We start from the raw sequence: 21855 nt of genomic DNA, 5'->3' as shown, positions 1-21855 counted from the left end.
CCGGGGAATATTAACTCAGGACTCATGCATTAATGTGAGGTCAGACGTGTGAAGATGCACTGATACGGTATCACTGAGAGGTCTTGGTGATGTGTGTTCAGCATGTTTTCCGTCTGATCCAGTCATGACAACTCACATTTTCTGTATCTGTTTAACCTCCAGGACCTGATGAACTAACCGTGATGTGGGATGAACCAACACAGAAACATCACCCAGCTATGCTCTACGGAGCTTTTTAGCCTCTTTTAGCTAACAGCTCTGTTTTTAGGAGACCACTTACTACATGGTTCAGTCTCTGTGTCGTCATCTCCCCCTTTTTAGGAAACAACCTCTGATAACCCCCCTGTAGGTGATAATACCAGCCGAGCACCACACAGCAGACAGAATTAGCAATTAGTTGTGGGAAGAAGGTGATAGAGGTGGAAGAAAAACTACTCCACTACGATAGAAGTACTGGTTCAAAAGGACTAAGTAGTTGTCTGATCCATTAAGAAAAGTGTGTAGTTTAATCTTTAAATAAATATGACAGTGTACAGATTAGTTGATAAACTAATGGGATGAAAATAATAGCAGCACGGAAAAATGTGTGTTTGCAAAAATGTTTATTGTAATTTAAAACACGTCCTGTTAAACGTGACACTGACTGTGGATCATACAGCGATCGCACTCTGATGTGTTTCCTCATTCACTTCGCTGTTTTCCTCACTTTGGCCTCTTCTGTCGGGGCTGTTTCAGCCCAGCAGGCTTTAGAGGATCCGGGCCTTTGTTTGTTTTGTAATTTGTTCTCCACGAGAACCACATCAGCTGTGGCCCCTCACAGTTTACAACTGTTTAACTGTGGATCTGGGGCATTGGAGGGATCTCCGTGTGCCCGCTAAAGGACAAAGGTAAAGTGAGTTAAACCCCTCATACACACCCCTGTTCGTCACGTCATGCTGGTGGAAAGCTGCTATGCTCTCACCTCACTCTGGTAAACAAATCAGAATAACACTGAAGAGATTTCTTTGTTAACTGTCTGTCTCTCTTCCTATCAGGTAACATATTGAACACAGCAAGTTCCCATTTTAGTAGTTAACAGTGGTCATATTTTATGATAACGCCTTTTTGATCCCACAGGGGGAAATTAACATTACACACCTGTTTAATTTTTAATGGGGTCAAGAGTAATAACAGATTGTTAACATGGGACACAAACACACTGACAGTGTTGCATTAAAATGTCCAGAAGAAAAGTGAAACTGTTGTGATGTGAGAAGTAAAGTGAGATATGATGATCACATAGGGAAAATGAAAGGGTTAAATTAAACTGTTTCTGATTTGCTGGATGTTTTCTGTGGTAGCACACGATGCATTCAGATGTATAAAATCTACACTACTGAGAGCACGATGACTGTGCTTCACTCTCTGGCTCCGACTAGTGGAAGATCTGAGGTTCTTCAGGTGAACTAGTCCATGCATTTGTTACTTGGACTATTGTAATTCATTATTAATAGTTTGTCCCAATAACTCCGTAAAAAGCCTCCAGTTAATCCAAAATGCTGCAGCCAGAGTTCTGACTGGAATTAGTAAGAGAGATCATATTTCTCCGACGTTAGCTTCTCTCCATTGGCTCCCTGTAAAATCCAGAATTGAATTTAAAATTCTTCTCCTAACTTATAAATCCCTTAATAATCAGGCTCCATCTTATCTTAAAGACCTCATGGTTCCATATCTTCCAAGCAGAACTCTCCGTTCTCAGACTGCAGGTTTACTTGTGGTTCCTAGAGTTTCCAAATGTAGAATGGGAGGCTGAGCCTTTAGCTATCAAGCCCCTCTCCTGTGGAACCAGCTCCCAGTTCAGGTTCTGGAGGCAGACACCCTCTCCACATTTAAGACTTTCCTTTTTTATAAATCTTATAGTTAGAGATGGATCAGGTGACTCTGAACCATCTCTTAGTTCTGCTGATATAGCTTAGTCTGCTGGGGGAACTCTACTGAAACACTGAGCTCCTCTCCTCTCTCCTTTCTCCTCTCTCCATTCAAATTACATTTCATGTCATTAACTTTGTGTCTTCTCTCTCCTGTAGTTGTTTCCTCCTCTCTCTGTTCTCCTCCTCCTTGGAGCTCTATATCTCCAGAGTCCAGTTACTGGTCCTACCAACCTTCTTATTCTTACACGTTTGGAGGTAAAAATGTAATTATGCAAAACTAAAATTACTCCATAAGCAATGTGACTGCCTCATTTGTCGTGAGGGAGGGGTGGGGGGCCTTTAACCTCTCTACAATCATAGTGCCCCATAATAAATGTTAATAGCTCACAGGTGAGAAGGATCGAGGGAGTGAGGAGTCTATAGTGGGATCAACTATAGGATGGTGGTTACGTAACCCAGAGCTCTGGAGTCCAAAGGTTCCCATAAATCAGAGGTGTTTGTCATGTCTCAGTGGTTTCCAAGGTTTTACCAGAAGACTCTGTGACGGGTGGAGACGAGACGCTAATCTCAGCACAGTAAATCACACAGACACACCTTTCTACATGCTTCAGAAGAGTTACCTTTGCTCGCTCTTGGCTGAGGCCTGTTGAATGTAAATCTACGGTTTAATCCTAACAGAAACATTTTCATTGTTTAAAACGTCACTGTCCAATGTCGAATGTCAACGTAACCGGTCATAGAAAAAATAAAATAAATAATGAGACTTACAGCATGATGAGAAACCTGAAGAGCACAAAGTCAGCTTTACATTCCACACAACTGTATCATAAACTCTGAGATCCAACAGGACGTCACTGAAATCTGCAGTTTGTTGGGTCTGAAAACTTTTCTACAACCAGTGAAGTTTGAGCATTAGATCTGAAATTCTCAAAAGAACATTATTATTTTTGATAACTTAAATAAGACATGTCGATAATGTAAGAACACATACTAATTACATTACATGTTGGATTTTGCTGAAGCTTTGTTTAATTTGATAAAATATCTAATATAGATATTAGTAATAATAGATAGCAGTGGTGGAAAGTAACTGAGTACATTTACCATTAAGTACTATATTAAAGGATTTCCTCTTTACTTGACTATTTCTGCGTCTTCATATATTTAAGCACATTTATTTGATAAATTATGCTAGTTCACTTTAATAAAACAAAAGAACTGTAGATTTATTAGCATCCATTGATCCCTGTGTGTGAGAAATGAACTTATTAGATTATTATAGATCAAATTATTAGATTCAAATCATATGATCATTAAACAGCTTTTAACTGTTAACCTGAGCTCCAGTCATACCTGCAACATTAAAGTGAGCAGTAATTATAATCTAATCCTGGTTTCATGTGTAGTACTTCAAGTATGTATTTTGAATGCAGGACTTTTACTTGTAACAGGTATTTCTACTGTGGGAATGAGGCTGTTTACCCAACTATATGATCTGAGTAACTAAGTAACGTTAGATTTACTCTAGTTCAGGTTTGAGGTTCATGTATTTTACTGACGTATTTACTTTTATGCTACTTTTGCTTTTACTCAACTACAATTACTTTCCAGCTTTAGTTACTGGTTACTGTTGGACATAACTATTCTTATAATTATCCAGTAAATGATGAAGTACTGTTGTGGTTTAACTACTTTGTATCTGCTCCACCTCAACAAGCTGTGCTGTTTTTGTAACTCTGGCTTTTATTTTGAAATAATTTGAGATTTGTTTTCTATAAGTTTCATTTTGTGGAGTTTACTGAATAAATCTGTAGCTTAAATTATGATCATCATCAAATTCAATATTGTTTGAAAGGCATAGTTTTCTTAGAGGAGTACTTGTCAAGAAGCAGTACTTGTACATGTAGAGAAGTATTTTTAGTATTTTATTTGAGTATCGAGTGTTTTGAGAGGAGACAAGTGATAAATGTAAATATGAACTATAATATGGAGAGAAATCATTTAAATGCTAATATTTAGTGTGTGGTGGGTTTAGTTGGCTCTGGACCCAAACCTCTTGTTTTCTATGTGTCTGTATGTAAATAAATAAATAGATAAATAAAAACAGACCCAGGTATTTACAACTCTGTGGTGCGTTCAGGGTATTTCAGAAACGCCAGTCAATGACTTATCGCTCAGTCACGCGTCCCACCCACCACAGTGTGCGTTTCCCTATAAATGAGCAGCCAGGGATCTCTGCATCCACCCAAACCCCGACTCTCTGTCGTTCCTCGCTTGTTTCGGGTGTTTCCCCCCCCACGACCACCTCTCTTTCCGTTTCACTTTCATCCAACTTCAGCAGAAATCAGGTAATTTAACATCTCCGATCGTTTATTTATCTGCAACACGCAGAATAACATCAAGTGGACTGATCCAGTCTGTTTCCGGGTATGTGGCTTTATTCTCATCTGAACGCAGCTTCTCACACTAATGCGATAATTAACACCGATCTGTTTTTGTAAATGACTTTTAAAATGTCCAGGGTGGGGTCATCTGTTCAGAAATGTGCATCATGGCGAACTCCACCTTTTTATAGGCTCAGCAACATGTCGATCAGACGTTACACAGGAAATCCTGCAGCTCCAGTAACTGGTTCATTAAGGTTTTTACAGGCTGTGTTGATAGAAACACAGTAATAAAGGAAAACACAGGAAAATAGAAACTAAAACAAAGTAAAACAATGACAACATGAGAGAATCACAGAAACTGGAAACTAAAATCCTCCACCAGAGTACAACAGAGGGTGTTGTTGTAGATCAGAGGTGGTAGAAGTACACAGTACTCAAGTAAAAGTACAAGTACCTGCCGAAACTCCACTACGAGTACGGCTTCAAATTCAAAGTTAAAACTTATCTATTCTCCTCTATTTTCTAAGAAATATTGACTTTGATGCTGTTTGTAGTACGATTTCAGATTTATTCACAAACCTGCAAATGTAAACAAACACACAATAACTAATTACCAGCTGTTAATTCATAGTAATACATCATTTATTAGTTGATTATATTTTTCATCAGCAGAAGTAAGAAGGTACTATTTAAATAGAGAAGGACACGTGTTTAAACATGTGTTTAACCTTTTTAAAGTGACATTTTCATTCTGTTTCCAACAGCTCTTGTTCATTCTAGGTGAACCACACATCTCCAGTCATGGTCGTCAGCTCAAACACGAGTTTCGGCTTGGAGCTGCTCCGCTCTCTGAGCCTCGTCAACCCCGCTGGGAACATCTTCATCTCTCCATTCAGCATCAGCTCAGCCATGGCGATGGTTTACCTGGGAGCTAAGGGAGACACGGCTGCTCAGATGGCACAGGTCAGCACATTGTCTCTGAGCTTCCTGACCTGGTTTAGTATCATCATTAGCTGTCAGCCCAGTTTCCAGACCCACACTGAAAGGTGTGTCCTAAATGTAACGACAGCTGCACTTTGACCTCAATAAATGCTTCTGCAACAGGGTATGTACTGTTTGCTAAAGGCAGGTTTCTGTTCCCACAGCCTTTTTTTGCTTTTGAAACCTTTAATCCAGGAAGCTTTGCTCTGCTTTGTGCGTCTTTATTTTATTTTGATGAGTGACTTCCTGAAGTCAGGGCTCTGTGCAGGCCACTCAACATCACACATTCAACACACGCGCTGTTGAATGTGTGATTTTGAACTTAAATACCCTGAACTCACCATGCAAAACAGCCCTAGAGCAGAAGCACACACATGAATCCCTGTATTCATTCCTTCACATAGTGTAAACACTGCACTAGATAAATGAACATTAAACCATCAGAGTGATACAGGTGAATAAAAGGACAGCACAGTATATAAAGACATATCTAACATAAACCAAGCAGATGTAACACGTGAAGCACGGTCTCACATTAGGCTGCATCATTCTGTGTTTGTACATGTAGCACAGATCCACAATATTGAAGCTTCACAAGAACTCTTCGTGTGAAATCTAGAAAACAGCAGCAGCACAGTTTATTTAAATCTTTTTAATGATGTGTGTTCTTAAATCTCACACAGGCCCTGTCATTCAGCCCAGGTGACGACGTGCACACTGAGTTCCACAAGCTGAACGCTGACATCAACTCCCCATCAGCAGCGTACATCCTGAAACTCGCCAACCGTCTTTACGGAGAAAACACCGCCAAATTCCTCCCAGTGAGTTGTTCGTTTTCTTCTACCACAGAAGTTGACAGGATTTTGACGGGTTTGATAACGTTAGCTGAGATTTAATTCTGCTTTTTATTTTCAGACATTCCTGGAAGCCACACAGAAATTCTACGGCGCAGATCTGAAGGCCGTTGATTTCATCGGGGCTCCAGAGGAAAGCAGAGCACAGATCAACAGCTGGGTTGAGCAGCAGACAGAAAGTGAGAAAGTCACAGCTGTGGATTCAGCAACACAAGCATCTGACGGGGTCTTGTGAGTCAATGTGTTGACTGTTTTCTTTCAGATAAGATTAAAGATCTCCTGAAGCCAGGCACAGTCACTCCAATGACAAGACTGGCTCTGGTTAACGCCATTTACTTCAAAGGAAACTGGCTGAACCGCTTTAATGAAGAAAACACCAAAGAGATGCCCTTTAAAGTCAACAAGGTGAGAACTGAGCTCGTATCGTGGACAGGAAGCAGCGTTTGACTCGAGCAGCTGATCTGGATCATGACAAAATCTCTGTGTTTCTTGTGAATCAGAATAGGACCAAGCCAGTCCAGATGATGTATCAGATGAAGAAGCTTCCCTACAACTACATCCCTGACCATGGTCTGCAGGTCCTGGAGCTACCATACGTGAATGAGGAGCTCAGCATGTTCATCCTGCTGCCTGAGGAGACCCAAGATGGCTCTGACCCTCTGCTGAAGGTGCCTGACCTAAAATCAGCTCAGTAATAAGTTTGTCAGTTAAAAAAGCTAAATGATGAGCTACAAACATAAAGAGGATAACGAGGGCAGATCCTTCTCTACCACAGACAATATTTAACCTTAGATGATGTGAAGTGTGCAGTGCAAACATGGGTACTATCAATAAATGCCTTAGTTCAGTCCTTATGCTTATTGTTTTGCTGTAGTTGTCATGATAAGACATAATAAGTGAATTTCTTCTGTTCCAGCTGGAGAAAGAGTTAACACAGGAGCGGCTGGACGATTGGACCAACAGAGAAAACATGGACGTTCATTCAGAAGTTCACGTTCACCTGCCAAAGTTCAAGCTGGAGGAAGACTACGAGCTGAACGAGCCGCTGGCTAAACTGGGCATGACGGACGTGTTCTGCGGAGCGAAGGCCGACCTGTCGGGCATGAACGGTGAAGGAGGACTCTTCCTGTCTACGGTGGCCCACAAGGCTTTTGTCGATGTGAACGAAGAGGGCACGGAGGCAGCTGCAGCCACCGCCGGCATGATAGCTTTCTGTATGTTGAGGGAGGAACACTTCATGGCAGATCACCCCTTCCTCTTTTTCATCAGGCACAATAAGACTAAGTCCATCCTCTTCCTTGGCAGGTTCTCATCCCCTCAGTAGACAGAACCAGCAGAGCAAGCTGTTGGGCCATTTTAAATAAAAAATATCTAAATATCTTTGTTAATCTGATGTTGTTTAATGAAGTAATTCTATGCGGGTCTGCTTTTGCACTCAAACTGTAGCTGCTGCTGTTTAAACATTTAATTAACAGATTTGATTATTTTTGAGTCAAGTAATAGGTTGTTATTTTGGTATTAATAAAGTTACATATAAAAGTGAACTGTATATGTTGTTTATGGGAGTTGAAACCAGCAAAAATCTGATGAAGCATTCGAGATAAACAGAAAGTCAGCAGCAGGAAAAGACACATCAGCAATGATGACGGACTAAAAACACACTGAACTGGTTCTCCACTTCCTGTTAACTCTAAGTGACCTGTTGGATCTACCCAGCCTTAGTGCACAGTGACAACACACTGGATAGTGTAGTGGTAATATCAGCGCCCTCTATGTCACAGACTGGGGTTCACATCCTGGATGCAGCCTTAGGCAGGACTTTCTTAGTTTACTCTACCTTTGCCTTGTACCTTTTGCTGCTTTAGATAAAAGCACCTCCCAAATGACTAAATAGAAACCTGGCACTGAATTCTTCCTTCTGTCCAAAATGTAGGTTACATCAACAATATATTTTTTGGTTTGACATTGTGAATTTAATTTTTACCAGCACATATGTTTTATTTAATCTGTTTGGACTGAAAGTGCATTTTCTATTTTAAAACATCATATTAGACTGTAACTGTATGGAAATGCTAAGTAGTGAGTAAAAACGATGTATTAGTACTGATTAAATCGAGAAACTTTACATTTTAACACTGTATTTTGTCTTCTACAAAGTCCGACAGTTCTCAATTTCTGCGGAGGCAAAATTTGACGTTACACCAGAAGCTGCGTTTTCTTAACATCGGTGTTTCGGATCTACAGGTGACTAGTTTAACTAGTGACCGTCAGCCGAATACGTCTATATAAAAGTATTGAGTCATATTTTTAATGTCAAAGGGAAATAAAGGCAACTTCTACTGAATTTGAAACCACGCTATAATGGTCAAATAAACGCAATTGGAGAATATATGGATGTTTTTCTTTGCCGGAAATTCAGTTCCCGGCTGGTAGTCAGAACACCGGAAGTTACGTGTGGTGTTCCGTCTAACTTGACACGGGTTCACAGCTAACAGGTGAGAATCAAATACTTTACGTATTTGTTTGGTTCTAAGTTGACGTTATTTTATTATAACACCACCATAACGAACGGGAGAACTGTAACGTACTTGGTATATAGTTTACACACCCGTGTTTAAGTTCAAGGAGCCTCATTAACAGAATGAAGGGGACAGCGGTTACCTGCTAACGTTAGCTAACAACATCTTTGACAAGCAGCGTTAGCTTGACACAGCTCTGTAGAGACACAACAACAACAACAACAACAACAACAACAACACAAACTGAGATGGATTAGTTAGGTACACTTAGTTATTAGGTTTGGTTCCATACACGCAGGTTTGTTGACCTTTTAAATGGACTCTGTTCAGTATGATTTTAACAGGTAGTATGTATTTATGCATTACAAACGATTTCACCTTTCAGTTCTGCAACTCGAGATATCTTCTAATCATTACAAGAATAATAATAAAAAACAAGACAAAAACTTTGAATTTAAAAAGGACTTGAGGGGGTAAAGCTTCAGTGTTTGTTCAAAGGTGTAAATCTAATTAAGTAAATGCTGCAGAAACCTTGTTCTCTGTTTTGTTATTGCTTATTAAGCATTTTTGTGTCCTCCTTTTTCTAAATAGCTGTCAGGAAGATCACATCGGTCCCATGAGGGTTTTGGTAACAGGAGGATCTGGCTTGGTGGGGAAAGCCATACAGCATGTTGTTAAAGAGGAGCAAGGATGCAAGGAGGGGGAAGAATGGATATTCCTCTCCTCCAAAGATGCCAACCTCATGTGAGAATGCACTAGTTGTAGCTATTACTATTATTCTGGCATGTTTCACATACAACACATTCTGAATTTCTCTGCATTTTCGTTGCCTTTAGGAGCATGGAGGAGACGCGGGCAGTGTTTCAGAAACATCAGCCGACACATGTAATACACCTGGCTGCTATGGTTGGAGGGCTTTTCAAGAACCTGAAATACAACTTGGACTTTTGGGTATGAAGAAGTTGCACTTCTGCTATAAGTGCTAACAGACCAGCACAGATATTTAATTTAAGGTCTGCTGTTAACATATTTGTGTTTAAACAGTATTCTGAAAGTTATGTTCATATTTTATTATTAGTTACTGATGTATTTTTCCTTTGCAGAGAAACAATATTTATATAAACGACAATGTGCTGCAGGCAGCACATGAAGTAGGTGCTGTCAAGGTGGTATCATGCTTGTCTACTTGCATCTTTCCAGATAAGACAACTTATCCTATTGATGAAACCATGGTAAGAGTCTCCATAAACTCAGACTGCGTAATAACTTTGTCTTTCTTTGTCGATTTAGTAAATATTGTCTTTATCCTATATCCTTTACTATCCTCTGCGCCAGATCCATAATGGTCCTCCTCATGAGTCAAACTTTGGCTATGCCTATGCAAAGAGAATGATTGATGTTCAGAACAGGTGTGTGAATGAAGACTGTAATGTGTTTCGTCATTAAAATCAATCAAATGTTCAAGTCACATTATTTTGAAGTAAATAAACAATATGTGTGTTTTACAGGGCATATTTCCTGCAGCATGGGCACTGCTATACAGCTGTGATTCCTACTAATGTGTTTGGTCCTTATGACAACTTCAGCATTGAGGATGGTCATGTGCTTCCAGGCCTCATACACAAAGCATACATGGCTCAAAGTAAGATTAATACTTTTCCCACTAGTAACGGGTGCTGTGGGTTTGACTAGTGCATCCCAAGACTGACATAAGCAGATACATAGGATGAGTATTAGTAATTTATTTAAGCATTTACTCGTGTGTATCTGCTTGTTGTCTTGTTGGATAGAGGAGGGGAAGCCCTTGGTGGTCTGGGGCTCTGGAACTCCCAGAAGACAGTTCATTTACTCTCTGGACTTGGCTCGTCTCTTCCTGTGGGTCCTGAGAGATTATCCAGAGGTTGATCCAATTATTCTCTCTGGTAAATACTCAGACACGTCAGATCAGTAGTAAAGCTCATTTGTTAGTATTTCGAATTAAAGTGTGAATATTATGTTGTTCTGTTGGATCCAGTTGGAGAAGAAGATGAGGTGTCAATCAGAGAAGCAGCGGATGCAGTTGTTGAGGCATTGGGCTTTAAAGGAGAAGTGGTGGTATCCTTTTAGTCATTTAAATAAACTGATGTCAAATGGTCTATGAACTGTATGCAGTATGGAGACATAAGAAACCTTACAGATGGTCATTGGTGTTATCAGTCTCATGTAGTTTCCTTGATCTTGAATTTAGTATGATACCAGCAAAGCAGATGGCCAATTCAAAAAGACGGCCAGCAATGCAAAGATGTGCCGCTACCTGCCAGACTTTACCTTCACTCCCTTTAAACAAGGTGGGACTAACTAAAATTCTGTTTGCACATAACATGACTGTTGGGATCTCATCAGAATTTCTTTGTAAATGACAGGAAATACAAAAAGTGACTGAATATTCAGTAGCTACCTCTGCTCTTTGTTCTCACTGCTCTTTTTCCACTTGTAGCTTTAAAAGAGACCTGTGACTGGTTTGTTGCCAACTATGACACTGCCCGCAAGTGAAAACTCAACAAGATTCACAACCTGTGTGGAAGAAAAGGTGATGGCAGAGGGAGAGAAGGCTGGAAGAAAACCATGTGATTCACCTGCACAGGTTGTTATGAAGTCCGTTTTTGTCACTGTGTAATCAATGAGCTGGACTGAGTATCTCACCTTAAATTCACATCTGCAACCTGATACAGTATTATGTTGCAGTCTAGTTTCTCTTTAGGTATGACAATTCTAAAAGTAGGCTTTGTATTCTACCTGTATGTAGAATTGGAATTTTTATTCACTACGGTAGTGTTAACCATTCTGGTTGTCCGTTGACTGAGTCAATCTTGGAATTAAGGTGGTACCACAGTTTGCATAATTACCTATAAATCTTTATCAGCAGTTCAACATTGTATTACTGAATTACCTTCATTTTTGAAGGCTCTGAGCTAAATAAATCGTTTTATATCTGTAATGTCTAATGCTTGGATCTCCCACTCACAAGCTAACATTCCTAACATTTTAGGTTTTCAAAATTTCCCCATAAAGAATACAAACAATCCAGGGAAATGCAGCATTTAGGGCCTTTACTGTACAGGTCTATTGAAATTCATGTGCAGAGAGCATCGCAGACGAATAAATATTTTATTAACTTAAAAAAAAAAAAACATTTAAAACAGTAAAAACGAGTACATCTTTAAAATGGCATGAAAAAGGCCAATTTTAGTAAGCTTAATATTCAAGTGAAACAAACAGACACAGAAACAGTTCAGTGCAACCTTTCTGCGGAAAGCATCCTGTACCAAAGAAAACTTGATGAGGTATTTGAGCATGTTCAGGAGTGAACGTAGGAGGAATGTCCCCCTTCATGGACTCGGCAGTACTCCTGTCCTGGCACAGCTCTCTTCTTACAGGCCTTCCCTGTTTTTGTGATACCATTGCAGAGCTGACGGCCTGACAGAGAGCTGCCAAAGAAAAATATAGGACTTTTTTCAGTTGCTCGCACAATTATGTACTTGAGTTTACATGGTAAAGACAAAAACACGGACCTGTTGCTAGCGAGTGAAGGGGTAGGACTCGCACTTCGAGAGTCATTTACAAAATCATGTGAGTCGTTCACTGCATCAAAAACACTTCCCATGTTCCTCTGAAGGTTATTATCAAGGAAAACCTTTAAAAAAAAAAAAAAAAAGTCCATGTAACACATAATGACTGAGTACTGAAAATAGAACTTTAGTTCATGTTTTATATAAAATGCACCAATTTGCTCACCGCTGAAATAACTTGCTGTGGTAAAAGCCTGGGAGTGGAGTGATTGGGTGTTCCAATGAAAGGTATAAACCTGGACTCTGGCGCTGGCTTCCTGTGAGAGGGAGACACTACCGAAATGCCGAGGTCACCTGTGCAGCACAAAGCCATAAGTGAGACCAAACATAACTGAACCTAGTGATTTATCACTTCTCTTTAAGGGAGACAATTCAGAAAAATACTTTACTGTGAAAAACTGAGAAAGTGCACAATAGACAGCCCACCTGATGCAAAACTGTCCTGATTCAGCAGGTCTTCGTCATCCATAAAGCCATTCTTATCATTTCTGACAACAGACAAAAAAGCAAAATAAAAAACTAAGCACAGACAATTGTAAAGTTAAGTTTCAGGCACCTTCTATACAATTAAACAGAATAGTTGTCCGGTTAATGGAAACAGCCTCGTCTGTCGACTCACTTCTGTGGTGTGGAAGCCTGTGGATATGATTCCTGCTTCTGTGGCTCCACACATGGGGCAAGTGGTGGAAATGGAGTTGGCTTTCTTCTGATCGGGAAGCACGCCCACAACTTATTCGCCAACCAGTGACCTGTAGACAAACACGACCAGCCCATTAGATTGTTAGAGAAATCTCAACTGCCTTGTAAGCAGCTTGAGGTTCATACCCAGAGACAGAGTGAGCAGCAGCAGGCTGAGACTGGAGAGATCCAGCGCTGGCTGTTGGTTGACCTCCGCTATCGCATTAAGCGGCACGGTGAGCAGAAGCATGGCCCGAGAGAAACCTGGACAACCCAGGAATGTCAGTAGAACTGCACCCAGTACAAAGTAGCCTGTATGTGCGATACACGTCCACATGGCTGTCAAGCTCAAACCTGTTGGAGGAAGCAGAAGGGAAACGATCACTGAAAGGTTTTTGCACAGGTTGTGGTGCTCGGATTGTTGCCGCTATCATGCACCCAAGCATTATGGTCCAGTCAGGGTGTTGGTTGTAACGTTTGAGTTTATTGCTCTTTTTACACCAGCTTCCTACATTTGTTTGGATGAAACAAATGCATGTGTGCATCTCACCTGCCCATCCGAGGTATCCTTGGATCATGTGAAGCCTTTCCTCAATCCGGCCCTGCATGCTATCAATGTAGCGCAGCATGACTCCCAGCGTGCCGTTCATGCGCTCCAGTTTGTTCATCAAGTCAGCGTAGTACTGCGAGGTCTGGTCCTGGTACTGCAGAAACTCTGACATACTGTGGTCTGACCAGCCACAGGTACAGTGATATCAACAACTAATTTAACTGATGAACTTACATTCGTGATGCTGCGTATGTCTTACCAATCTTCTGGTAGATATCCTGAGCTTGGTGTCTAACATCTTCAAGGTCCTCAACAATTGCCTTGTGGCTCTCCTGCACCTCTGAACCTTGGATCTGCAGATGGTCACTCACATTCTCTGAAAGGAGGAATTAATAATAAATGACATCTCCATTCATAAATGTGGAAGTGTTTGAAATTATTTAAAGCACTCACCCATTCTCTTTGTAATGCCCTGAATGAGCTGAGCTACCAGCTCCTGTCCAGAGGCAATGAGAGCCTTCTCCTGAGTCAGACGCTTCAGGTTGTCCTTCAGTGAACTCTCCATTTGCTCCTGTCCTTCATACAATTTCCCCTGTTGGGCATGCAGAGCGCTGTGGCCCTGCAGCAGCTTGTCCAGGGAGGCTGCAGTCAGTTCCCTCAACTCCAGCTGGCCTTCCTGTTTTAAAACAGCACAAAAGAAATCCACAATGGGTCTGACCCAGTGTTGACAGTAAACTGGGAATAGGATTTGAAAAGCCAAAAGACAATGAAACTGTACCTTCAGGTCTTTCATTGCATCTAGCTGGCTGGTAGCTGTGGAGATCAGAGTGTTCACTGTGTGTTCTGCTCTGCGCCGAAAGAGCTGCTGGCGAGTTGCGTAGCAAACGGAGCGTGCTCTGTTGCTCACTATGTGGTAAGCGTTCCATGTGTCTGAGTCCATGCCTGCCGTGCACTCTTTTATAGTCTGAAACATTGAAAGGACAATAAAGACATTTTACTTTACATAAATACTCCATATGTGAAACACCTTCTGTCGTTTTATATTTACCATTTCCTCTGTACATGGGTAGGTTTGGCGCCCCTCAGTCTCTGCCTGACAATTGAACAGTACCACTCCAAGCTTAGCAAGCTGCTCCTCTGAGAGACTTTCACAGTTCGCCTTCAGCCGGGCGACCACCTGCGAAGAAGCACAATGCTTTTCTCAGACAAACCAACACAGTTTACCAATGAAATCCAGCCGCTAAAGTAAGAAGCAGCTGCTGGAAACATGTTTCATCTTTTGCTGAATCTTGAATTCAAAGTTGAGAACCCCTGAATTTAAAACCTTCCACATTTACCCTGTGGTGACAGCTGTCAAGCGGACTAAGCTCCATCTGCTTTGCCTCAGCCAAAAACTTCTCATCTGCAGTAACCATCTCAAACCGAGCGTCCTTTGCAAGAAGTGCTGGAGCCGCTGTGACTGGTGGAGATGACGCTGCAGCTGGAGGCGCCTCCTTCTGCCTCAACCACTCGAACAGCCCGCTGACTGCAGGACAGGCCAGAATGATCAGGAGAAAATTCAGGTGGTGGATCTGGAGATGGCCCATGTCTGGAACAGAACACAGTCAGCATGCAGGATTATTTTAAATCCAGCTCAAGAACAGTCTGTGTAGGAAACATCTGAACCTTCCCACAAGTCATGTAGAGTTCTGTTACTCTTAGCTCCATGTCTGAATTATTAGGTGTGGTGTTGTCTGAAGTCTCATTTAGATGATTCCTCCCCCCAATTTAACAGGAATATGTAAAATATACCCAGACACACTAATAAATGCACCTCTGATGTTTTACTTCTAGGACATTAGAAAAACCATAGTCATTAAACCAACTCAGAGTTAAAGACAAAGTTAATACCGTTAATTTCAATTCCCACCTTCTGCACAACTGACTTCTACTTCACTTAAATGTCCATGGTCAGTGTTGAGGTTCTAATTTACACTGGAACAGGTGTGCAAGTTGCATTGTGGACCAAAATTGGCTAAGTTAGTTCTGCAGCAGATTTCACTAGACGGCAGAATTCAATATGATTGATACGATATTCTCAGTATGTATGAAGGGCATTCATAAAAATCCATTCATTCATATGACTGAAGACCACAGTGAGGATTGTAAGGCCGCATACGCAGCATCTACACACTAATAAAATAAAAAAACTTTGGTGATAATTAAACAAACCTGAAGGATTGACTTTACTAGAGGGTTAAACAGGGAAATTTAGAATGATGACCATATTTATTTTTTATACAGTTTAATTTAAGCACAAGGAAGACAAACTAAGTTTCATTGTGACTTCTTTAAAACAGAAATGCACCTTAAAAAAACACATTTAAACAACCTTAGGCACAATATGCCTGAAAACTACTAATATACACCTGATCAAATGGAGCTTGACTAAAACGTACCTGTTGGTTAATTGTGCAGAACGCTCGTTTGCTCGTCCCCGGTGTCCCGCACACAGCTGACAGTCATTAGGAGGTTTTGGCCGCCCCCTCCCTGCGCTATACGACGGGGGGGCGGCCAATGGAATCGCATGCATTTTGGGGAAGGACGGGTGTAGGGTGCGTTCGATGTGTGCCACGGTTGAAACGGAATGTACCCGCACGGAATCACGCGTGGAGCGCGTTGCGCAGGACGCCGGGGGACACCGCCCGCCCGCTTCAGCGGCGCAGAGGCGAGAAACAAACGGACGCGTCCCTCAGCTGGCTGGTTGGTGGATGCTCCGGGTGAATCCGACGTGGTTGACAGCTCAAATTAAACCACATTTCAAGCTTTACAAAACGTCGACCATCTGCAAATCTGAGACCCATCAGGTGAATAAACACTCTGCCAACGCTCGCTCGCTGCTGCTGCTGCTCGCAGCCTCACCTGGCGCCGTGTCGGTGTCACTCCGTGCTACTTCATAGTTGTCCAGTCACCAAGAAACACGTGAATTGTATTTCTAATCTAATCTCTCTTGGATTATTCTCTAGCTGTCCCTAGCTACATGCAGCGACAGGGCTGCCTTTCAGCTGCCGTGCTCTTTAAAAGGCAGGACATTAGCACCGTTTGTACGAGCTGCATGCTAAATCCAGTGTAAGGTGTTCGCTGACATGCTAATTAGCCTAGCCGTGTGAAGAGGGTGCCGCTCGGCTAACGGTCGCTAGCCGTCGAGCTAGCTTGGCAACGCTGCCACAACAATGGACGACTCGGGCATCAAGAAGCAGAACTGGGACGTGAAGGAGACGGAGTTATTTCTCGAAATCCTAAAGGAGCTGGACATGAAGAAATGTCTGGACGGGAGGAAAGTGAGGAATAACAAACTGTTCAAGGTGGCACACCGGAGGATGACGGCGGCCGGTTACCACAGGTCTGTGGACCAGTTAAAGTTTCGATGGAAACTTCTTAAAAGTGCGTATTACAAGTGCAAGAGGGAGCCGGACTCCCCGGCCCCCATCAAAATACAAGGCTGGTGGCGGTATGAAAAGACAATGATCGCTATCATGGAGTCCAGACACCCCCTGGTAGGAGCGGGGGTCAACGCCGACCGGAACGACGAGGTGACGGAAGACTCGGACGGTGAAGCGTCGATGCTGCACTGGCCGCAGCCCTGTCCGGACAATAGCACGCAGAACAACCCCAGCACCCAGAACCTGGATTTAATTGTAGGCGCTATGTAGTCTGTCATCCGACCATGAGCGTCACCAAGTGTCTCCCCATTTCTTGCATGCGTTGTTCAGATGCATGCAGCTGTGCGCCTGCAGAAAACGTGTGTCTGGGTTTGGATTGAGGGAAATTCACTGTGGGCAGCGGCCAGCTTATTTATTTACAATGATCCTTCAGTCCTGCTGTGTGTTTTCAGATTTATGTTCATGTTTGACTAAAAGTCATTGTTGGTATAAATGAATCAGTCATTTGTTGAAAAGTGACCATCACATCTTCTAGAGCACAAGTTTACTATTATTATACGGCTGTAATTATCATTCTTGGTCTTTATTTACAATCTTTCTAAATGCATAGTCATGGATTTTATTTGTTTTGTCAAACCAATAGTCCTTAAACTCAATAATATTCAATTTACTATCGCTTATAACAAAGAAAAGGAGCAACGTGTCACACTTCAGAGGCTGAAACCATGATGCTTATAGCACAATGTAGTTAAACGGCTTTATCTGCACATCTCTAGTAGTTAAATCAAGAACTGATCTTCATAACCTTTATAAATGTAGGTGTTATTGCAGGACCTTCGTATTAAACTGTGTATTAATAGATATCATAGGTCTCAAGATGCGACTTTTAGCTATACACTCCTCTGGTACAAAAGCCTATCTATAGGTCTTTAGGGCTATAAAATGAGAGCACCATTCGCAAGTTCTCCATGGACATCAGTCTACAAACTAATTGTAGCCAATTTGCAGTCGTGTAAATCTGGAAACAAAAGCAAATCCCCATCCCTGACATGCTGGAGTAAGCAAATGATTAACTGAATATTAAAACATGTTTAGAGACAGTTTCAGGATGCTGGTATCATGATGCCTGATTTCTTTCCATGTAGTGAAAGAATCGTAGCTCTCAGTAAAATATCAAGTTACAGGTACGTGAGAACAATCTGATTAACAGACAGTTTTTCTGCTGCAGAAACCAGTTTTCTCACCCTGTAAAGTTTTAACTCAGCACACGAATGTAGACTGTGGCAGATGTTAAAGGGGGAGGGGGGGAAATCTTATTACTGGCCAACTGTCAACTGGGATTTAACATGTTATCTGATTTCTTGCCTTAACCTGATTTCTTGCAGTAATCAGGTTTCTTGGGTACGTGTAAACAGTGTGCACAGTCAGAATACTCCTCTCTGTTACCACGTGGTGTTCATGCATTAACATAAATATAATTAAAATGATAATTAATTGTTCCATGTGCCCAAAACTGCATATTTTACTGATGGTTACATGTAACAGTGGGACAGAATCACAGTATTTAACGAAGTATGGTGGATTCTTGTGTGGTGCTGTGGATAAGATGCAGCAAAGTGCTGCTGTGAGCTACAGTAACGAGGCGTGCGGGTCACTGCAGTGTGGCTTACCATTATTGTTTTATTAATTATATAAATTAAAGTGTTTATTTGACCAATAGTAAAAAACAGTTCATTATCCTCTATGATAGAGAAAAGCCCCAAATGTGAGAATATAGGAACCTTTGTCTTCCAGTGTTGTTGTTAATATTGTGGTGATCCAGTGTGATTTCGTCATTACCATGTGAGACATATTGTTTTTTAGTTTGTCGTGTGATTCACATCTTTAGTAATTAGTGGTTGTGAAACTGTAGGGTTTTGGTGCCATCGCTCTAATTTGTCTTCTGCTATTGTTTCAGATCAAAATGGACCCTGAGATGGACTCGCAGCTCAAGATCGGTTTTATTGGTGCAGGGAACATGGCCTTTGGCATCGCAAAGGGCATCTTGTCTGGTGAGTCGCAAAGTATTACGAATAGAAAGCCTATCTTTCCTAAGGGAAAGAGTTCAGGATCTAATCTTATGTTTCCACTTTAGGAAATGTTCTTCCTGTAAATATCAAAGTGAGTGCACCGTCCTCCAGGAACCTCGGGCGGTTTCAGGTACTTTTGTTTTCCATTATCTATCAGTCTTAAACTGACTTCATTGGATGACAACATAATGAGTAGTTGTGGTTTGATTGATTGTGCAGTGCTGTAGTTGATCAGATCAACATATCGGTTGTTTTTGTGGATGAGAAACTTGAGAAACACAAGGAAGTGCTTTGTGAAGAACCAGTAAGGTTTAAACCTTCTGCTCTAAGTCATGTGCCATTCTTCATTTGCACAAACACAACAGTATTGAATCTGTGCTTTGGAGCTTTGTTTTGTTTACTTCTTGTTAAATAGAGCAAGGTAAACTGTTGATTTATCTCACCTGTGGCTGTGGACTCGCTGTGTGACAGTTTCTAAATATGTGGGTTTAAGTAACATCCCTTTCACTCCACTTTCAGGAATTGGGGATTGCCGTCACTCATTCCAACGTAGAGGTGGTCTGTGGTTCAGACGTCGTCTTTGTGGCGGTCAAACCTCACCTCGTTCAGATAGTTCTCAATGAGATCTCGCGACACGTCACAGACAGGCACATAATTGTGTCTGTTGCAGCAGGAGTAACACTGCAGACGCTTGAAGAGGTGAGCGCCATAGTCAAAATGTAACCTAACATACTGCTGAGTACTGTTGTTAACCTTTCCTCTGTCTTCTGAATTCAAAGCTCCTTCCAGAGAATTCAGTTGTGATCAGGCTGATGCCAAACCTGCCATGTGTGGTTCAGGAAGGGGCTCTCCTGTTTGCACGGGGATCCCATGCGAAACAGGAGGATGGAGCTCTGCTTCGCTCCTTGTTGCATCGCTGCGGTTTGGTGGAGGAGGGACCCGAGGCCTGGATTGACATCCATACCGGACTTAGTGGTAGTGGAGTGGCTTTTGTGAGTGTCTGATGATTGTTTGGTTTATTTTATATTAAACCTGCTAACCTCTTCTAAACTATTCTATGAGGAGTTTAGTACAACTAATATAGCCTTAATTCTGTGCTTGGTAGATGCCCATTTGGCAGCAATTGGAAGTTTTTTTGTTTATATTTTGTAGAGACCATTTTCTAATGCATGGAATTTTTCTTTGCAGGTGTATCTGTTTGCAGAAGCACTGGCAGAAGGAGCTGTTAAAATGGGAATGCCAAGTGCTCTGGCCCATAGCATCGCATCTCAGACCATTCTGGTCAGTATTATCATGTGTGTGTTTGTCAATGTACTGGATCAACTTCGTCTGTTTTCAGTTCAGAATTATGTTCTGGGTGTGGAAGCACATTGTTTGGATCTTTACATAAAATCACAGAATAAAACATAGTGTTAAGGTAAGAAAAACACTGCATAGAGTACTGTACAGAAATCTGTCTGTGGGTCAAAGTGAAGTTTGTTTAAAATAGAAAGAAGGGAGAGACTCAGGTGGAATAATGTTTTTTACAGTTTGTAGCTATTGCTTAAGAGAAGGTGCTTTGTGTGTAACCTGGCAAGTCAACATGTATTTTCAAGCACATTGCTATAGGATGTGCACACAGTTCATACTTTAAATATTCTGTGGTGACTCATCAATCGCACCCATCATTACTCACATATTTTGATTTTGCTGGCATGTATTAAAGGGTGCTGGGAGATTGTTACGTGACTCTGGTAAACATCCAGCTCAGCTTCGCTCCGAGGTCTGCACCCCAGGTGGAACAACCATTTACGGACTGCACACCCTCGAACAGGGCGGTGTGAGGGCGTCGACCATGAGTGCTGTGGAATCTGCTACTGAGAGAGCCAGGGAGCTTGGACGAAAGTCTGCAGCAGGAAGCAGGAAATGATGGCTGTGTCTTGTAAAAGCTGCTCGTCTGACTTAACTAAAGAAAGTAAACTGACTTTTTGCTCCAATGTTATCGTGGAGCACAGAGACAAAACAGGACTTGTAACTTCTTATTTCTGTTTCTCCTTTTTCTCCCCCCCCAAACAAGTGCAGTTCATTCCTCTGGGATTTTTGTGAGCAAAAAGTAAATACTGTCTTGCTCTTAACATTGAGTGCAAGTAAGTTGGAATCCAGATATGAATACGATTGGTTGTAGATGTGGATAAAGACAGTAAGGGGTGGAGTACTCCCATTTTAGTCCCAAATACAGAAGGAAGCACTGATGGAGTAATGTAAAGTGGAGCAGGTTAAACTCTGTAGCATCAATCCAAGAATTACTTGTGTATACTTCAGATTTGGAGTAATGCCTTACTAGTTATGATTGACCTAAATGCATGAAATATGGAATACTGAATGGAAGTTGCTTGTGTTTATGTATTTAATTGTATTTTTAATATTTGGCAAAATGAAACATAAAACTTTGGGATAATTTAAGAGTGATTGTGGAGCTGCATTTTAATGACTGAATGGGTTTTTGTCCCAGATGTACTTTCCATCTAGTTGCTGGGTTTGTGTATGACACTGTGTGTATAAAAATATGAACCATCTATGATGCCAAGTGTGTAGAATTACTTTTCATAAAGTGTCATGTGAAGAGGATTGCTTTGTGCCTTATTTTTAAGTAGAGGCCTCTAAGTTGGGCATCACTTGGCCTTGGGCAGATACAAATTCCAAGGAGGTGGAGCTATATGACAGAGCATAAGTCAAACAGACAGACATAGCGTGAAAGTGAAAATCTAGACTTTATAAGAGCAAAAACTGCAAAAGCTGCATGGTTGGATAGATGCAGAGGTTCATGCATGAAACTGCCTCATCTGCAACAAGAAATCAAAAGAGGAAAATATTTTATTTATAGTTTTATATCATAAC

General features: G+C 41.5%; 4 protein-coding genes across 7 annotated transcripts; 3 read left to right on the top strand and 1 right to left on the bottom strand.

The window, feature by feature from the left end:
• Positions 1-4097: 4097 nt before the first annotated feature.
• On the top strand, positions 4098-7676 carry LOC113152909 (leukocyte elastase inhibitor-like). 2 transcript variants are annotated; one of them, XM_026346431.1, is made up of 7 exons: positions 4098-4258; positions 5062-5260; positions 5962-6099; positions 6194-6311; positions 6395-6537; positions 6633-6800; positions 7049-7676. In XM_026346431.1, the coding sequence occupies exons 2-7, from the start codon at positions 5099-5101 to the stop codon at positions 7454-7456; spliced, it is 1137 nt and encodes a 378-aa protein (XP_026202216.1). In that variant the 5' UTR covers positions 4098-4258; positions 5062-5098; the 3' UTR covers positions 7457-7676. The 2 variants fall into 2 exon arrangements, with proteins under 2 accessions (XP_026202216.1, XP_026202217.1); XM_026346432.1 differs by having other exon boundaries at positions 4098-4337.
• A 912-nt stretch (positions 7677-8588) lies between these two features.
• LOC113152518 (GDP-L-fucose synthase) lies at positions 8589-11623 on the top strand. Of its 2 annotated transcripts, none has more exons than XM_026345805.1 (10): positions 8589-8627; positions 9243-9395; positions 9488-9602; positions 9755-9883; positions 9987-10060; positions 10160-10293; positions 10442-10573; positions 10666-10745; positions 10879-10978; positions 11128-11623. In XM_026345805.1, exons 2-10 carry the CDS (start codon positions 9268-9270, stop codon positions 11181-11183), a joined length of 948 nt encoding a protein of 315 aa, XP_026201590.1. In that variant the 5' UTR covers positions 8589-8627; positions 9243-9267; the 3' UTR covers positions 11184-11623. The 2 variants fall into 2 exon arrangements, with proteins under 2 accessions (XP_026201590.1, XP_026201591.1); XM_026345806.1 differs by lacking the exon at positions 8589-8627 and adding an exon at positions 8696-8949.
• An 80-nt stretch (positions 11624-11703) lies between these two features.
• On the bottom strand, positions 11704-16038 carry bmb (brambleberry). The gene is made up of 13 exons (XM_026345802.1): positions 15926-16038; positions 14825-15075; positions 14536-14664; positions 14266-14451; positions 13941-14163; positions 13747-13863; positions 13488-13667; positions 13085-13291; positions 12879-13008; positions 12686-12747; positions 12426-12553; positions 12203-12324; positions 11704-12118 (listed from the first exon to the last, which is right to left on the bottom strand). The coding sequence occupies exons 2-13, from the start codon at positions 15071-15073 to the stop codon at positions 11989-11991; spliced, it is 1863 nt and encodes a 620-aa protein (XP_026201587.1). The 5' UTR covers positions 15074-15075; positions 15926-16038; the 3' UTR covers positions 11704-11988.
• A 32-nt stretch (positions 16039-16070) lies between these two features.
• pycr3 (pyrroline-5-carboxylate reductase 3) lies at positions 16071-21578 on the top strand. Of its 2 annotated transcripts, none has more exons than XM_026345804.1 (7): positions 16071-16333; positions 18867-18960; positions 19044-19108; positions 19498-19677; positions 19758-19970; positions 20167-20259; positions 20684-21578. In XM_026345804.1, exons 1-7 carry the CDS (start codon positions 16091-16093, stop codon positions 20885-20887), a joined length of 1092 nt encoding a protein of 363 aa, XP_026201589.1. In that variant the 5' UTR covers positions 16071-16090; the 3' UTR covers positions 20888-21578. The 2 variants fall into 2 exon arrangements, with proteins under 2 accessions (XP_026201589.1, XP_026201588.1); XM_026345803.1 differs by having other exon boundaries at positions 16198-17164.
• Positions 21579-21855: the final 277 nt, after the last annotated feature.

This window comes from Anabas testudineus, chromosome 4 (genome assembly GCF_900324465.2).
Source record: "Anabas testudineus chromosome 4, fAnaTes1.2, whole genome shotgun sequence".
Lineage (NCBI taxonomy): Eukaryota > Metazoa > Chordata > Actinopteri > Anabantiformes > Anabantidae > Anabas > Anabas testudineus.
The sequence above is the reverse complement of the archived record's forward strand: the minus strand, read 5'-3'. Positions and strand labels throughout refer to the sequence as shown.

Excerpts from the sequence above, each read along its gene's own strand:
- pycr3 (XM_026345803.1), top strand. The coding sequence starts at position 16,700 with ATGGACGACTCGGGCATCAAGAAGCAGAACTGGGACGTGAAGGAGACG. Across the intron at positions 17,165-18,866 it reads CCCAGAACCTGGATTTAATT|ATCAAAATGGACCCTGAGAT; the intron begins GTAGGCGCTATG and ends CTATTGTTTCAG. Across the intron at positions 18,961-19,043 it reads CGCAAAGGGCATCTTGTCTG|GAAATGTTCTTCCTGTAAAT; the intron begins GTGAGTCGCAAA and ends TTTCCACTTTAG.
- LOC113152518 (XM_026345805.1), top strand. The coding sequence starts at position 9,268 with ATGAGGGTTTTGGTAACAGGAGGATCTGGCTTGGTGGGGAAAGCCATA. Across the intron at positions 9,396-9,487 it reads TCCAAAGATGCCAACCTCAT|GAGCATGGAGGAGACGCGGG; the intron begins GTGAGAATGCAC and ends CGTTGCCTTTAG. Across the intron at positions 10,294-10,441 it reads CAAAGCATACATGGCTCAAA|AGGAGGGGAAGCCCTTGGTG; the intron begins GTAAGATTAATA and ends CTTGTTGGATAG.
- bmb (XM_026345802.1), bottom strand. The coding sequence starts at position 15,073 with ATGGGCCATCTCCAGATCCACCACCTGAATTTTCTCCTGATCATTCTG. Across the intron at positions 13,292-13,487 it reads AGGATACCTCGGATGGGCAG|GTTTGAGCTTGACAGCCATG; the intron begins GTGAGATGCACA and ends TTCCTCCAACAG. Across the intron at positions 12,554-12,685 it reads TCAGGACAGTTTTGCATCAG|GTGACCTCGGCATTTCGGTA; the intron begins GTGGGCTGTCTA and ends TGTGCTGCACAG.
- LOC113152909 (XM_026346431.1), top strand. The coding sequence starts at position 5,099 with ATGGTCGTCAGCTCAAACACGAGTTTCGGCTTGGAGCTGCTCCGCTCT. Across the intron at positions 6,312-6,394 it reads GGTTGAGCAGCAGACAGAAA|ATAAGATTAAAGATCTCCTG; the intron begins GTGAGAAAGTCA and ends GTTTTCTTTCAG. Across the intron at positions 6,538-6,632 it reads TGCCCTTTAAAGTCAACAAG|AATAGGACCAAGCCAGTCCA; the intron begins GTGAGAACTGAG and ends CTTGTGAATCAG.